Source organism: Eubalaena glacialis, chromosome 3, assembly GCF_028564815.1.
Source record: "Eubalaena glacialis isolate mEubGla1 chromosome 3, mEubGla1.1.hap2.+ XY, whole genome shotgun sequence".
Classification (NCBI taxonomy): domain Eukaryota; kingdom Metazoa; phylum Chordata; class Mammalia; order Artiodactyla; family Balaenidae; genus Eubalaena; species Eubalaena glacialis.
The window spans coordinates 50221572-50237984 of record NC_083718.1 but is presented as its reverse complement, the minus strand read 5'-3'; the positions used below and the strand labels follow the sequence as shown (position 1 = coordinate 50237984).

The 16413-nt window shown below is 40.4% G+C and overlaps 2 protein-coding genes across 3 annotated transcripts in view; one reads left to right on the top strand and one right to left on the bottom strand.

Moving 5' to 3' along the window:
- The window catches only part of RGL1 (ral guanine nucleotide dissociation stimulator like 1), a 292633-nt gene that overhangs the window by 79504 nt on the left and 196716 nt on the right, over window positions 1–16413 (top strand). Inside the window, exon 1 of one of the 2 annotated variants that reach the window (XM_061187549.1) lies at window positions 737–825. The exons of the other annotated variant lie outside the window; for it this stretch is intronic. The gene's annotated coding sequence lies outside the window, so the exon portion shown is untranslated. Of the gene's footprint in view, window positions 1–736; window positions 826–16413 lie in introns of those variants that run through there. 2 annotated transcript variants of the gene reach the window in all.
- Window positions 5678–9903, bottom strand: LOC133089190 (intersectin-1-like). Its single transcript, XM_061187546.1, has one exon. It carries the CDS (start codon window positions 9637–9639, stop codon window positions 5992–5994), a length of 3648 nt encoding a protein of 1215 aa, XP_061043529.1. The 5' UTR covers window positions 9640–9903; the 3' UTR covers window positions 5678–5991.

Genomic DNA, 16413 nt, shown 5'->3' with positions numbered 1-16413 from the left:
AGTTATTAAGTGGAAAATATGGACATGATGAGGAGAGAAAAGGGAAACATAAAAAGAAAGTAAAGAGAACTTCTATCTGAAATGAAAAATTCACTTGATAAAGGGATTAATAGCAGAATAGACATGACATAAAAAATAGATAACGTTGAGGATAAAGCAGTAGAACCTCTTGAAGACATTGCAGTAGAACCTAACCATAATGAAGCTTACACACAGAGATTTTAAAAATTAAGAAAAATAAACAGACCTGTGGTGAAATGTCATATTGACTAACATGTAAACTGGAGTCTTTGGAAGGAGAAGAGAGGAAAAAAAAGAGAACAAAAATAATATTTGAAGAAATAATGACCAAATATTTTCCAAATTTTACAAAAAATATCAACTAAGATCTAAGGAGCTCTATGAACATACATAAGCAGGACACATACTAAGAAAACCTCTCCAAGAACCTCACAATCAAACCACAGCAAGCTACTGATTCTGAGAAAAATCTTAAATGTAGATATAGGGGGAAAAGGCACATTATGCACAGAGAACAAAAGATAAGAATTAACAACTGACTTTTCTTCAGAAACTATGTAAGTCGAAGATAGTAGTATATCTTAAAAGTGTGGGGGGAAAGGTTTGTCAACCTAGAATTCTATACCCAGTAAAAATACCTTTCAAACATGAAGATAAAATAAAAACTTTTTTCAGACAAAGAAAAGCTGTGAGAGTTTGTGGCCAGCAGACCTGCACTACAAGGATGTAGTTCTTCAGGCAGAAGGAAAATGATACCTGATGAAAATATGGATCTATACAAAGGAATGAAGAGCTCTAAAAATGGTAAATATGTGGATAAATATCAAGGATTTTTTTTATAATTTAAAAATTTCTTAAAATATTTAAAAATTTTCTTTAAGTATTTAAAAATTTCTTAAAATATAATTGATTGCTTAAAGCAAAAATAATAATATATTATATATATATAATTATGTATACATAATTATATGTATATATATGTATGTATGTATACAATAATATAATAATATATTATTTATATACATATAATAATTTATATGCATATAAAACATATAATAATATGTTTTAACATGAAAAAGCAAAATATATGACAACAATAGCACAAAGGACAGAATAAGGGAATGGAAGTATATTATTGTAATATTCTTACATTATATGTGAGGTAGTATATAATGTTATTTCAAGGTAAACATAAATAAGATAAAGATGCATATTATAAACCCTAGATGAGCATTTAAAATATAAAAAGATATTATAGCTAACAAGCCAATAGCGGTGATAAAATGGAATTAAAAAATAATCCAGGGCTTCCCTGGTGGTGCAGTGATTGAGAATCTGCCTGCCAATGCAGGGGACACAGGTTCGAGCCCTGGTCTGGGAAGATCCCACATGCCGCGGAGCAACTAGGCCCATGAGCCACAACTACTGAGGCTGCGCGTCTGGAGCCTGTGCTCCGCAACAAGAGAGGCCGTGATAGTGAGAGGCCCGCACACCGCGATGAAGAGTGGCCCCCGCTTGCCACAACTAGAGAAAGCCCTCACACAGAAATGAAGACCCAACACAGCCATAAATAAATAAATAAATAAACAAATACTTAAAAAAAAAATGCAACCTTTAAAAAAAAAAAAATCCAAAAGAAAGTCAAAAAATAGGAAAAAAACCCACAAAGAATAGATGAGACAAGTATCAAAACGGTAGCAAAATGGTAGATTTAAGTACAATCATATCAATAATTTCATTAAATATAAATGGTCTCAACTCTATAATAAAAGGTAAGAGATTGTTAGACAAGATAGTAAAAACCCCTACTGTATGTGGTCTATAAAAAATTCTATTTAAATATAAAGACACAAAAGGGAAATGTTGGGAAAAGATAAGGCTGTTTTAGCTATATTAACAGTAGAAAAAAATAGACTTCAGAATAAGACATATTATCAAGGATAAACAGGGATATTTCACCATGATAAAAGGGGTCAATAAATCAAGAAGGCATAATAATCCTAAGTGTGTATCCACCTGTTAACTGACTTTCAAAATGCATGAAGCACCCAACAGATCTGAAAAGAGAAAAAAACACATTTATTTTCATAGTTGCAGATATCAGCACTCCTTTCAGTAATTGATAGATCAAGCAGACAGAAAATACTAGGGATATGGAAGATTTAAACATTTCAACCAGCTTGGACTAACTGACATTTGTTGAACACTCCACTCAACATATGCAAAATACACATTCTTTTCTAGTACACAGGGAACATTTACCAAGATAAAACGTATGTCCAGCTGTTAAATAACTCTCTAGAAATTTAAAATGATTGAAGTCATATGTAGTGTGTTCTCTGATAAAAAGCAATTAAATTAGAAATAAGTAATGGAAAAATACCTGGAAAATCCTGAAACATTTGGAAATTAAGCAGCATACTTCTAAATAATGCACTATTCAAAGAAGATATCACATGAAAGTTAGAAAATATTTTGGGCTGAATGAAAAGAAAACTCATATTATTTCACAAAATTTGTGAAATGTAACTTAAAAGGAAATTTATAGGTTTAAAAGCTTACATTAGAAAAGGATAAAACTCTACAAGCAACAATATAAGCTTCCACATTTTGCGTGAGGAACTCTAGTCTGAAGGGCCAGGTGTGAGGCCTCTGCATGCAGCATCCTGTGAGCCAGTGAAACTAGACTAAGCACAAAGGAAAAAAAAAAGCAAAGCTGCACAATACAATATAGCCCTCTGCCAGCAGATCTGTTACTAAAGGAATTCATGTATCTTGCATCTTGAAGATGCATTATTAATGCCTGGATAAATTACATCAGGTGAAACACAGCAAGTCCCTGGCACTGAATAAAAGGAACAAAGGCTGGTTCTATAAGAGAGCAATGGATGAGACAAATTATAACAGCTGGGAGCTTTTTTCTTCAAGGCTTATTTATGTGTTTTAAAGAATTCATATGGAGGAGACCTTCAAGATGGCAGAGGAGTAAGACGTGGAGATCACCTTCCTTCCCACAAATACATCAGAAATACATCTACATGTAGAACAACTCCTACAGAACACCTACTGAACGCTGGCTGAAGACCTCAGACCTCCCAAAAGGCAAGAAACTCCCCCACATACCTGGGTAGGGCAAAAGAAAAAAGAAAAAACAGAGACAAAAGAATAAGGACAGGACCTGCACCTCGGGGAGGGAGCTGTGAAGGAGGAAAAGTTTCCACACACCAGGAAGCCCCTTCACTGGTGGAGACGGTTGGAGGGGTGGTGGAAGGGGGGAAGCTTTGGAGCCACGGAGGAGAGCGCAGCAACAGGGGTGCAGAGCGCAAAGCAGAGAGATTCCCGCACAGAGGATCGGTGCCGACCAGCACTGCCCAGCCTCAGAGGCTTGTCTGCTCACCCACCGGAGCGGGTGGGAGCTGGGAGCTGAGGCTCGGGCTTCGGAGGTCAGATCCCAGGGAGAGGACTGGGGTTGGCTGCGTGAACACAGCCTGAAGGGGGCTAGTGCGCCACAGCTAGCCAGGAGGGAATCCGGGAAAAAGTCTGGACCTGCCTAAGAGGCAAGAGACTATTGTTTCGGGGTGAGCAAGGAGAGGGGATTCAGAGCACTGCCTAAATTAGCTCCAGAGACAGGCGTGAGCCGCAGCTATCAGTGCAGACCCCAGAGACGGGCATGAGATGCTAAGGCTGCTACTGCAGCCACCAAGAAGCCTGTGTGCAAGCACAGGTCACTATCCACACCTCCCCTCCCCAGAGGCTGTGCAGCCTGCCACTGCCAGGGTTCTGCGTTCCAGGGACAACTTCCCTGGGAGAACACACAGCACGCCTCAGGCTGTTGCAATGTCATGCCGGCCTTTGCCGCTGCAGGCTTGCCCCACATTCCGTACCCCTCCCTCCCCCCTGCCTGAGTGAGCCAGAGCCCCCTAATCAGCTGCTACTTTAACCGCGTCCTGTCTGAGCAAAGAACAGACGCCCTCAGGCGACCTACACACAGAGGCAGGGCCAAATCCAAAGCTGAACCCCAGGAGCTGTGTGAACAAAGAAGAGAAAGGGAAATCTCTCCCAGCAGCCTCAGGAACAGCGGATTAAATTTCCACAATCAACTTGATGTACCCTGCATCCGTGGAATACCTGAGTAGACAACGAATCATCCCACAATTGAGGCAGTGGACTTTGGGAGCAACTGTAGACTTGGGGTTTGCTTTCTGCATCTAATTTATTTCTGGTTTTATGTTTATCTTAGTTTAGTATTTAGAGTTTATTATCATTGGTAGATTTGTTTATTGATTTGGTTGCTCTCTTCCTTTTTTTTATATCTATAGATATATATACATATTTTTTTCCTTTTTCTCTTTTTGTGAGTGTGTATGTGTATGCTATGTTGTGTGATTTTGTCTGTATAGCTTTGCTATTACCATTTGTCCTAGGGTTCTATCGGTCCATATTTTTTTTTTTTAACTTTTATATGAAGAATTTAATTATCTATACACATAACTAATTCAAAAGTTGTATTACAGTTGTTAAAGCCGCAGGTTTATATATTTATATATTTTACATTCATATCCATGAAAATACTGATGCGCCAGTGAATGAGAGGGAGTCCTCGTTCTTGGCACCATGTGAGTGGAGAAAGACCTCTACACAATCGCCAGCACGGAATCCCCAAGGGGAGAGACGTAAAAACAGAAGTTCACTACTGTTAAAAAGTCATTAGTAGAACCGCTAGGTTGTGCTTGAGGCTCCCTGCCCCCCGCCCCGTTTTCTGTGCTGTCGGCAACGGCGTTTTTATTGAGAGCTTCCAACTAGTGTTTAAAAGACAAACATGGCTTCAGCTACAACACATCCAACACATCAACGGACCATGAGCTCCATTTCATATTAATCTGTAGAAATTCCACAGTCTAGTTAAAAAATGTAAACATTGGAAATTAATTGCAGGGAGACTCCTATACATTCTTTCTTGTCAAGAAAATTACTTGTTCAAAATATGTCATTCCATGAAAAGTCACTGGAATAAAACTTGGTGTAACAGAGACTAAGGCGAGATTGTAGATATTGTTGATCGTAACAACCTCAGTGGTGTTGTCTACGGATTTATGGTATGAAAACACGCAAAATTAAAAACCCAAAACAGACAACACCAACTCAACCAGATAAATCTGAGACCGAACAAAAACACAGGTGCTTTCTCGTGTGGCTACAAGGTCACTGTGCAAAATAAAATTAATGTAATATGATTAGAGCATCATACAAGATAATAGCTTTTGCCATGGAAAGAACTAATTTCTTATGTACAGGTTGTATTATTACATGCTCAACAAGGTACATCTGATACACACAAACAAGCACAAAACAGCTTCTGTTTAATTGGCCTCATTCTACACGTCTTTAAAACAGATATACTGAACTCCTCTGTACTTCTATAGTAGGGGGTCAAAAACCCGAACGACACAATTTAGTTGGTAACACTGGACAAAATGAAAAAAATACATCGAGTCTCAGATTTATGGACATTTGGAACATTTTTTAATAGCACATGCAGCATTCCTTGATAGTGGGTCTTTTTGCAAAACCAAAATAGCAAAGAATTTATTCATTTATTTTTTTATTAAAAGGCTAAGATCTTTATTTTAAAATAATTTGAAAACCATTGAAAGCACCTGTGCAAAGGTGGGGGGAAGTCAATTTGAGTCACTAGGAAAGCCACAAAAGGACCCACTACCCTGTGTATTTTTGTAATTTTTTTGCTTCTATCTCTGCAAGTAATAACTCAACATTGCCATCACATGCAACTAAGGTAAAATGAGGTAAACTGCTCTGCAGTGAGTTCTTCTACTCAGAAGGCAGTAGGTGATCATGCTGGAAGTCACATGATCAAGGCTGCATCTCCCATCATCCCTCTGGGCAGTGATATGGGATAGTGGGTCTCTTTGAGGACTTTCAAGCCTGAGGGGGGGATGGACAACATATGATTCATTGCTGGCTGGGGTCCATGTCTGTGGTCAGCTTCACGTAATTGGACGGGAAGAGCCCCACTTGCCCGTGGACTTCTCCTTTCCACCAGTCGGGGTCCTCCTTGTTGAGGACGTTGATGATCTGGCCCTTGTTGAAGGCCAGCTCGTCGTCATTCTGCGCGGTGTAATCGTACATCCCGATCACCTGGCACACTGCTGGGAATGCTGCGGGCTTCGGTGGCTCTGTTGGAGTGATTTTGCTCGTCCCAGGGCTTAAAAGTTTGACATAGTTAGCAGGGAACCAGCCTATCTGGCGCTTTTCCCCACGTGCTTGCAGCTCTCCTTCCCACCATCCACCTGGGTTCTTTTTTCGGATCAAAATCAGCGGACCAGGAGCCAGGGTAAGCTGCTCGGGACCGGTAGCAGTGTAGGAGGCAATAACCTGGGCAATTTCAGGTTTTTTTCCTAAAATCCCTGTTTTCCCAGCAGTTCCAGAGCCCTCTGAATCTTTAAGCCTCACATAGTTAGAAGGGAAGACTCCGGACTTGTCGCCCACTGTTCCCGTCCACCAGTCACCATCTTTCTTGGTAACCAAAATCACATCCCCTTGCTGAAAGGTTAAATCGCCTTGCTCAGAACTCTCGTAAGTGTACATGGCAATAAATTCTTCTCCTGACACGGCCGGCTTGGCTGCTGGGGAAGCTACTCTCTTTAGACTAGCAGGACTTTCTGAAGAACCAGAATCCATGCTCGTAGATTTCCTTATGGGCCCTGAAATGAGCTTCACGTAGGACTTGGGGAACCAACCCTTCTGGCCTTGAACTTCTTCAAACCACCGCATGTCTTGCTGCTCCAGGACGGTGATGACATCATTTTTGTTAAAATTTAAATGGTTGTCTTTTTTGGCTCTCCAAGGATACAGGGCTTGTGCCTGTAGCCCCTCCACCTTTTCGCCCTGGCCTAAAACAGGAGATGGAGAGGAGCCCGTGGCTGTGGCTGGAGTGAAGGCTGATCTCTGTCTCAACTGCCCGGTGCTCGGAACGGTGAGGGAGGGCTGGGCTGCCCACGCATCCCAATTGTCGGTTTCTGGTTTCTCATTCGTGCTGGTGGGCCACGTGGAGCTGAAGTCGGCCCAGTTGTTGGGGGTCGTGGAGGGCTCTGCAGAGGTCACCGCGGAAGGAGTAGGGGTCTCACGTACAGCCAGTTTGGGTGCAGGGGTGGAGGCAGCATCAGTCACTGGTTTGACTGGGGCAGGAACCTCGTTTTCTGGGATTTTCTCTGCGTAGTTTGCAGGGAACCATCCTGTCTTTCCTTTTAATTCTCCTCCAAGCCAACCCGGTTCTCCAGTTTGGCTTTCATCCACCATGACTATATCTCCTGGCTGGATCGTGATTTCATCATGACTTCTGGACTCAAAGGGATAGAGTGCTCGGTAGTACACCACTTTTACATTCTCCTGTGCAGAAATGCTAAGTGGGCCTTTTTCTGCGGTGGACCAGGGTGCTTGGACAGCTGGCTTAGCTGGCTCTTGTTGTTGAAGGAAAAGCCGACTCAGCTTGTCTTGCATTTCCTGTTTGCCCTTTTCCTCACTGTCCTTCTTTTTGACACTCTCTTCCCTTTTGAGTTTTTCCTCCTCGTGGGGTTTTCTTGGCCGCTGATGCTCATCTTCTTGTTGCACGTGCTCCAGCCACTGCTGGCCCCTTTCCTGAGCTCGTCTTTGGGCTTCTCCTTTTTGTTTTTCTAATTCTATGATCTTTCGCTCTTGTTCTTTCTGTTTCAGTCGTTCAGCCTCTATGGACTTCTGTTTCTGTAGCTGCTGCTTATTATGTATTTCTCTTAGTTCCTTCAGCTGATTATTGAAAATATCAATCTCCTGTAGTTTTGATCTAGTTTCTTTCTCCACTTCATCCAGTTGGTCTCGTAGCTGCTGCCGAGCTAGTTCTTTTGCTTCTAAGGCTCTTTTGAGTGTAAGAAGTGAATCTCTGTGCAAACTATTCTGCTGAACTTGTTTTAATTGGTCATTGAGTATCTGTTTTTCTGGAATAAGTCTTCCAAGCATTTGCTGAGACTCCTGTAATTGTTGTTGTAGGTGGGTGATTTCAGCAATTCTCAACTCTCTAGATTTGTTTGTGCTCTCAATTTCTTGCCTTTGGGTTGTCAATCGACATCTGATATCTTGAAGTTTTCCTTCTAGTTGATGCTTCTTATCATTTAGAGCTTCTAATTCAAATTCCAAAGTCTTTTTCTTTGCTTTCAGCACAACTATGTCCTCTTGTTCTTTGTTTCTTTGATTTAATAGTTCTTGTCTTCGATTCCGTTCCCATTCAAGCTGTCGTTGCCTTTCAAGCTCCCGTTTTGCAGCCTCTCGCCTCTCGATCTCCTTCCTCCGCTCCTCCTCCCTCTGGCGTTCTAGCTCCCGCTGCTTCTCCAGCTGCTTCTCCAGCTCCAGTTGCCTCTTGCGCTCCTGCTCCTGGCGCTCCCGCTCCTTCCTCTCCTGCTCCGCCCTCTCCAGCTGGGCCAGGCGCTCTTGTTCTTTGCGCTGCTGTTCCAAGAGCGCTTGCCTCCGTTTCTCCAGCTCCAGATTGCCACGTTCAAAGTTCTCACGCTTCTTATCTTCAAAGGTTACAGGTAATTTCTTTTCTAGTTGTTGCTGTTCATCTTCTAAAACTGGTTCCTCTGGTAACCTCTGATCTACCAAAGTTGAGCTTATGACAGATATACCACTGCCAGATCGAACTCTTCTAAAGGAAGGTGGAATGTATTCTGGGGGCAGGACCGGTGGCAGTGGTTGGCCAGACATAGCTACATCAATTAGGTGCATAGCCAGGATAAATTCTTCTGCTGTGAGTTTTCCATCTTGATCAATGTCAGAAAGATTCCATATTGAAGCCAGCTGAGCCTGTGGTAAACTTGATTGCATAAGAATAGTTCTTGCTTGGGGACCTGTTAAGTGTCCACTCATGGTTTTGTCATGACGGTTGAATAACTGTCTGTATTTCAGTCTGGACGGCTGAGGAACAGCCCATTCAGCTGCGGGAGGAACACTAGCCACGTCAAATGATTGTGCCTTCTGTAATTCAGTGTTTAACTGTGACCCTGGACCAGATCTACTAAAGGAAGAACTCTTTGGCAATGTGGCTGCAGGATGAGCGAATGCAGGCAGAGGCTGTATGACAGGGGGCGTCCCGTTAGCCAGAGGAGGCACTCCTGCTGCAGGAACAGAGGATACTAGCGGGGGAGACATTCCGACAACGGGAATGGAACCCATTGGCACTGGAGCAACAGCGGTCAGCGGTGGCATGCTGGCGATACCTCCCATACCAAAGACTGGTGCACTAGAAATAGCAAGTGGTTGCTGTTTCATGACAGGGGGAAGCGCAGCGGGGAGCTGATAGCCTTGTAGCTTCAGTTTGATGAGTTTCATAGCTATGGAAAACTCCACTGGATCCATTCTTCCATCATTATTCATATCAGCGAGTGCCCATATCTGTGCTAAAACAGGTTGAGGTAACCCAGATTGAAAAAAAAAGTTTCTAGCTTGATCACCAGTAATAAATCCAGATATTGGCTTTAAACTATGGAACTGTTGATCATGCTTTGCTCTTTCCTCTACAGTTATGGCCCAAATATCCAGGCTACCACCAAAAGGTGTTGGAAACTGAGCCATGGTTCTGTTACTTTCACCTTGCTAATCGACGCCTCATCTCCAGGCGGGTCCACGCTGCCGCCCCAGGGACAAATCAGTACAGCTCACTCGCAGCGGGAGGGAACGCAGGAGCCACAGCCCTGCACACCATCCCCGCCCGCCCGCCTCTCCGTACGTCCCGGAGCCCGCTCGGGATTCTCCCTCGCGAGCCGCCGTACTACGGAGCAACCAAGCTGCGCTCCCTCCCCTCTCCTCCGATCTTCTCTACCTCCTTCGCTCCCTCCCTCGCTCCCGCCTATCTCCTCCGGTCCATATTTTTGTTTTTGTTTTTGTTTTTGTTTTTTTAGTATAGTTTTAGCGCATGTTATCAGTGATGGATTTGTTTATTGGTTTGGTTGCTCTCCTCTTTCTTTCCTTTTTTTATGACTTCTAAATTTTTACATTTTGAATATATTTTTTTATTTTAATAACTTTATTTTATTTTATAATTTTTTTCTTTCTTTCTTTTTCTCTCCCTTTTCTTCTGGGCCATGTGGCTGATAGGGTCTTGGTGCTCTGACAAGAATATCTCTGGTGGTCCAATGTCCTGGACTCAGCTCTCCCACCTCAGAGGCACAGGCCTGACAACCGGCCTGTCATAAAAAAAAGAAAGAAAGAAGAGAGGGTGTCAGGCCCGTGCCTCTGAGGTGGGAGAGCCAAGTTAAGGACATTGGTCCACCAGAGACCTCTCAGCTCCACATAATATCAAACAGTGAAAGCTCTCCCAGAAATCTCCATCTCAACGCTAAGACCCAGCTCCACTCAACGATCAGCAAGCTACAGTGGTGGACACCCTATGCCAAACAACTAGCAAGACAGGAACACAACCCCACCCATTAGCAGAGAGGCTGCCTAAAATCATAATAAGGTCACAGACACCCCAAAACACACCACCGGACACAGTCCTATCCACCAGAAAGACAAGATCCAGCCTCATCCACCAGAACACAGGCACCATTCCCCTCCACCAGGAAGCCTACACAACCCACTGAACCAACCTTAGCCACTGGGGGCAGACACCAAAAACAATGGGAACTACGAACCTGCAGCCTGCAAAAAGGAGACCCCAAACACAGTAAGTTAAGCAAAATGAGAAGACAGAGAAATACACAGCAGATGAAGGAGCAAGGCAAAAACCTACCAGACCAAACAAATGAAGAGGAAATAGGCAGCTACCTGAAAAAGAATTCAGAATAATGATAGTAAAGATGATCCAAAATCTTGGAAATAGAATGGAGAAAATACAAGAAACATTTAACAAGGACCTAGAAGAACTAAGGAGCAAACAAATAATGATGAACAACACAGTAAATGAAATTAAAAATTCTCTAGAAGGAATCAATAGCAGAATAACAGAGGCAGAAGAACAGATAAGTGACCTGGAAGATAAAAGAGTGGAAATAACTACTGCAGAGCAGAATAAAGAAAAAAGAATGAAAAGAATTGAGGACAGTCTCAGAGACCTCTGGGACAACATTAAATGCACCAACATTCGAATTATAGGGGTCTCAGAAGAAGAAGAGAAAAAGAAAGGGACTGAGAAAATATTTGAAGAGATTATAGTTGAAAACCTCCCTAATATGGGAAAGGAAATAGTCAATCAAGTCCAGGAAGCATAGAGAGTCCCATACAGGATATATGCAAGGAGAAACATGCCAAGACACATTAATCAAACTATCAAAAATTAAATACAAAGAAAAAATATTAAAAGCAGTAAGGGAAAAACAACAAATAACATACAAGGGAATCCCCATAAGGTTAACCGCTGACCTTTCAGCAGAAACTCTGCAAGCCAGAAAGGAGTGGCAGGATATATTTAAAGTGATGAAAGGGAACAACCTACAACCAAGATTAATCCACCCAGCAAGGATCTAATTCAGATTCGACAGAGAAATTAAAACCTTTAGAGACAAGCAAAAGCTAAGAGAATTCAGCACCAGCAAGCCAGCTTTACAACAAATGGTAAAGGAAATTCTCTAGGCAGGAAACACAAGAGAAGGAAAAGACCTACAATAACAAACCCAAAACAATTAAGAAAATGGTGATAGGAACATACATATCGATAACTACCTTAAATGTAAATGGATTAAATACTCCAACCAAAAGGCATAGACTGGCTGAATGGATACAAAAACAAGACCTGTATATATGCTGTCTACAAGAGACCTACTTCAAACCTAGGGACAAATACAGACTGAAAGTGAGGGGATGGATAAAGATATTCCATGCAAATGGAAATCAAAAGACAGCTGGAGTAGCAAATCTCATATCAGACAAAATAGACTTTAAAGACTATTACAAGAGACAAAGAAGGACACTACATAATGACCAAGGGATCAATCCAAGAAGATATAACAATTGTAAATATTTATGCACCCAACATGGGAGCACCTCAATACATAAGGCAAATGCTAACAACCGTAAATGGGGAAATTGATAGTAACACAATCATAGTAGGGGATTTGACACCCCACTTTTACCAATGGACAGATCATCCAAAATGAAAATAAATAAGGAAACACAAGCTTTAAATGATACATTAAACAAGGTGGACTTAATTGGTATTTATAGGACATTCCATCCAAAAACAACAGAATACACTTTCTTCTCAAGTGCTCATGGAACATTCTCCAGGATAGATCATATCTTGGGTCACAAGTCAAGCCTTGGTAAATTTAAGAAAATTGAAATCAACAAGTATCTTTTCTGACCACAACACTATGAGACTAGATATCAATTACAGGAAAAATTTGTAAAAAATACAAGCACATGGAGGCTAAACAATACACTACTAAATAACCAAGAGATCACTGAAGTAATCAAAGAGGAAATCAAAAAATACCTAGAAACAAATGACAATGAAAACACGATGATCCAAAACATATGGGATGTAGCAAAAGCAGTTCTAAGAGGGAAGTTCATAGCAATACGATCATACCTTAAGAAACAAGAAACATCTCAAATAAACAACCTAACCTTACACCTAAAGCAATTAGAGAAAGAAGAACAAAAAAACCCCGAAGTTAGCAGAAGGAAAGAAATCATAACGATTAGAAATAAATGAAAAAGAAATGAAGGAAACAATAGCAAAGATCAATAAAACTAAAAGCTGGTTCTCTGAAAGGATAAACAAAATTGATAAACCATTAGCCAGACTCATCAAGAAAAAAAGGGAGAAGACTCAAATCAATAGAATTAGAAATGAAAAAGGGGGGGTAACAACTGACGCTGCAGAAATACAAAGGATCATGAGCGATTACTACAAGCAACTCTGTGCCAATAAAATGGACAACCTGGAAGAAACAGACAAATTCTTAGAAAAGCATAACCATCTGTGACTGAACCAGGAAGAAATAGAAAATATAAACAGACCAATCACAAGCACTGAATTTGAGACTGTGATTAAAAATCTTCCAACAAACTATAGCCCAGGACCAGATGGCTTCACAGGCGAATTCTGTCAAATATTTAAAGAAGAACCAACACCTATTCTTCTCAAACTCTTCCAAAATATAGCAGAGGGAGGAACATTCCCAAACTCATTCTACGAGGCCACCATCACCGTAATACTAAAACCAGACAAAGAAAGAAAACTACAGGCCAATATCTCTGATGAACATAGATGCAAAAATCCTCAACAAAATACTAGCAAACAGAATCCAACAGCACATTAAAAGGATCATACACCATGATCAAGTGGGGTTTATCCCAGGAATGCAAGGATTCTTCAATATATGCAAATCAATCAGTGTGATAAACTATATTAACCAACTGAAGGAGAAAAACCATATGATCATCTCAATAGATGCAGAAAAAGCATTTGACAAAATTCGACACCCATTTATCATAAAAACCCTCCAGAAAGTAGTCACAGAGGGAACTTACCTCAACATAATAAAGGCCATATATGACAAACCCACAGCCAACATCGTTATCAATGGAGAAAAACTGAAACCATTTCCTCTAAGATCAGAAAGAAGACAAGGTTGCCCACTCTCACCACTATTATTCAACATAGTTTTGGAAGTTTTAGCCACAGCTATCAGAGAAGAAAAAGAAATAAAAGGAATCCAAATCAGAAAAGAAGTAAAGCTGTCACTGTTTGCAGATGACATGATACTATATATAGAGAATTCTAAAGATGGTACCAGAAAACTACTAGAGCTAAACAATGAATTTGATAAAGTAGCAGGATACAAAATTAATGCACAGAAATCTCTTACATTTGTATACACTAATGATGAAAAATCTGAAAGAGAAATTAAGGAAACACTCCCATTTACCATTGCAACGAAAAGAATAAAATACCTAGGAATAAACCTACCTAAGGAGGCAAAATACCTGTATGCAGAAAACTATAAGACACTGATGAAAGAAATTAAGGATGATACAAACAGATGGAGAGATATACTATGTTCTTGGATTGGAAGATTCAACATTTTGAAAATGACTGTACTACCCAAAGCAATCTACAGATTCAGTGCAATCCCTATCAAGCTACCAATGGCATTTTTCACAGAACTAGAACAGAAAATTTCACAATTTGTATGGAAACACAGATGAGCCTGAATAGCCAAAACCATCTTGAAAAAGAAAAACGGAGCTGGAGGAATCAGGCTCCTGGACCTCAAACTATACTACAAAGCTATAGTAATCAATACAGTATGGTACTGGCACAAAAACAGAAATATACATCAATGGAACAGGATAGAAATCCCAGAGATAAACCCATGCACATGTGGTCACCTTTTTTTTGTTAAAGGAGGCAAGAATATACAATGGAGAAAAGACAGCCTGTTCAATAAGTCGTGCTGGGAAAACTGGACAGCTACATGTAAAAGAATGAAATTAGAACATTCCCTACCACCATACACAAAAATAAACTCAAAATGGATTAAAGACCTAAATGTAAGGCCAGACACCATAAAACCCTTAGAGGAAAACATAGAACACTCTATGACATAAATCACAGCAAGATCCTTTTTGACCTACCTCCTAGAGAAATAGAAATAAAAACAAAAATAAGCAAATGGGACCTAATGAAACTTTAAAGCTTTTGCACAGCAAGGTAAACATAAACAAGATGAAAAGACAACCCTCAGAATGGGATAAAATGTTTGCAAATGAAGGAACTGACAAAGGATTCATCTCCAAAATTTACAAGCAGCTCATGCAGCTCAATATCAAAAAAACAAACAACCCACTCCAAAAATGGGCAGAAGACCTAAATAGACATTGCTCCGAAGAAGATATAGAGATTGCCAACAAACACATGAAAGGATGCTCAACATCACTAATCATTAGAGAAATACAAATCAAAACTACAATGAGGTATCACCTCACACCAGTTAGAACGGGCATCATCAGAAAATCTACAAACAACAAATGCTGGAGAGGGTGTGGAGAAAAGGGAACCCTCTTGCACTGTTGGTGGGAATGTAAATTGATACAGCCACTATGGAGAACAGTATGGAGGTTCCTTAAAAAACTAAAAATAGAACTACCTTACGACCCAGCAATCCCACTACTGGGCATATACTGTGAGGAAACCATAATTCAAAAAGAGTCATGTACCACAATGTTCATTGCAGCTCTATTTACAATCGCCAGGACATGGAAGCAACCTAAGTGTCCATCAACTGATGAATGGATAAAGAAGATGTGCCACATGTATACAATGGAATATTACTCAGCCATAAAAAGAAATGAAATTGAGTTATTTGTAGTGAGGTGGACGGACCTAGAGTCTGTCCTACAGAGTGAAGTAAGTCAGAAAGAGAAAAACAAATAACATATGCTAACATATGCAATCTAAAAAAAAAAAAAAGGTTCTGTAGAACCTCTGGGCAGGACAGGAATAAAGATGCAGACGTGGAGAATGGACTTCAGGACATGAGGAGTAGGAAGGGAGTAGGAAGCTGGGACGAAGTGAGAGAGTGGCATGAACTTACATACACTACCAAATACAAAATAGATAGCTAGTGGGAAGCAGCTGCATAGCACAGGGAGATCAGCTTTGTGGTTTGTAACCACCTAGAGGGGTGGGGTAGGGAGTGTGGGAGGGAGATGCAAGATGGAGGAGATTTGGGGATATATGTATATGTATAGCTGATTCACTTTTTTATAAAGCAGAAACTAACACACCATTGTAAAGCAATTATACTCCAATAAAGATGTTAAAAAAAACCCACCAATATAAACTTCTACCTTAAGCTAGAAATACAGGAGCAAATTAAACCCCAAATCAGTAGGAAATAAATAATAAATCAATGAAATAAAATACAGAAAAAATAATAAAGAACATCAATGAAATCAAAAGCTGATTTTTTGAAAAGATCGATATAATAAATAAACCTCTGGCTATATTGATGAAGAAACAAAAAGGATATAAATATTACCAATATCAATAATGAAAAAGGAAATATCTTTATGATCCTGCACATATTAGAAGGGTAACTAACAGGATATTATAAACAACTTGATGGCGGTGAACTCAACAACCTGTATGAAATGGACAAATTCCTTGAAAGACAATCAAAACTATTCCAAAAATTAATAGAAAACCTGAATATCAATTAAAGATATTAATTCATAATTAGTAGCCTTCCCACAAAGAAACTTGTGGATCGAGATTGCTTAACTGGTGAATTGTATGAAACATTCAAGGCAGAAATACCACCGACCCAACATAAACTCATTTTGAAAATATAGCAGAAGAAACACTTCTTATTTCATTTTGAAAATATAGCAGAAGAA

Bases quoted from the DNA above. Each gene is read 5' to 3' on its own strand.
- LOC133089190 (XM_061187546.1), bottom strand. From the start codon at position 9,639: ATGGCTCAGTTTCCAACACCTTTTGGTGGTAGCCTGGATATTTGGGCC.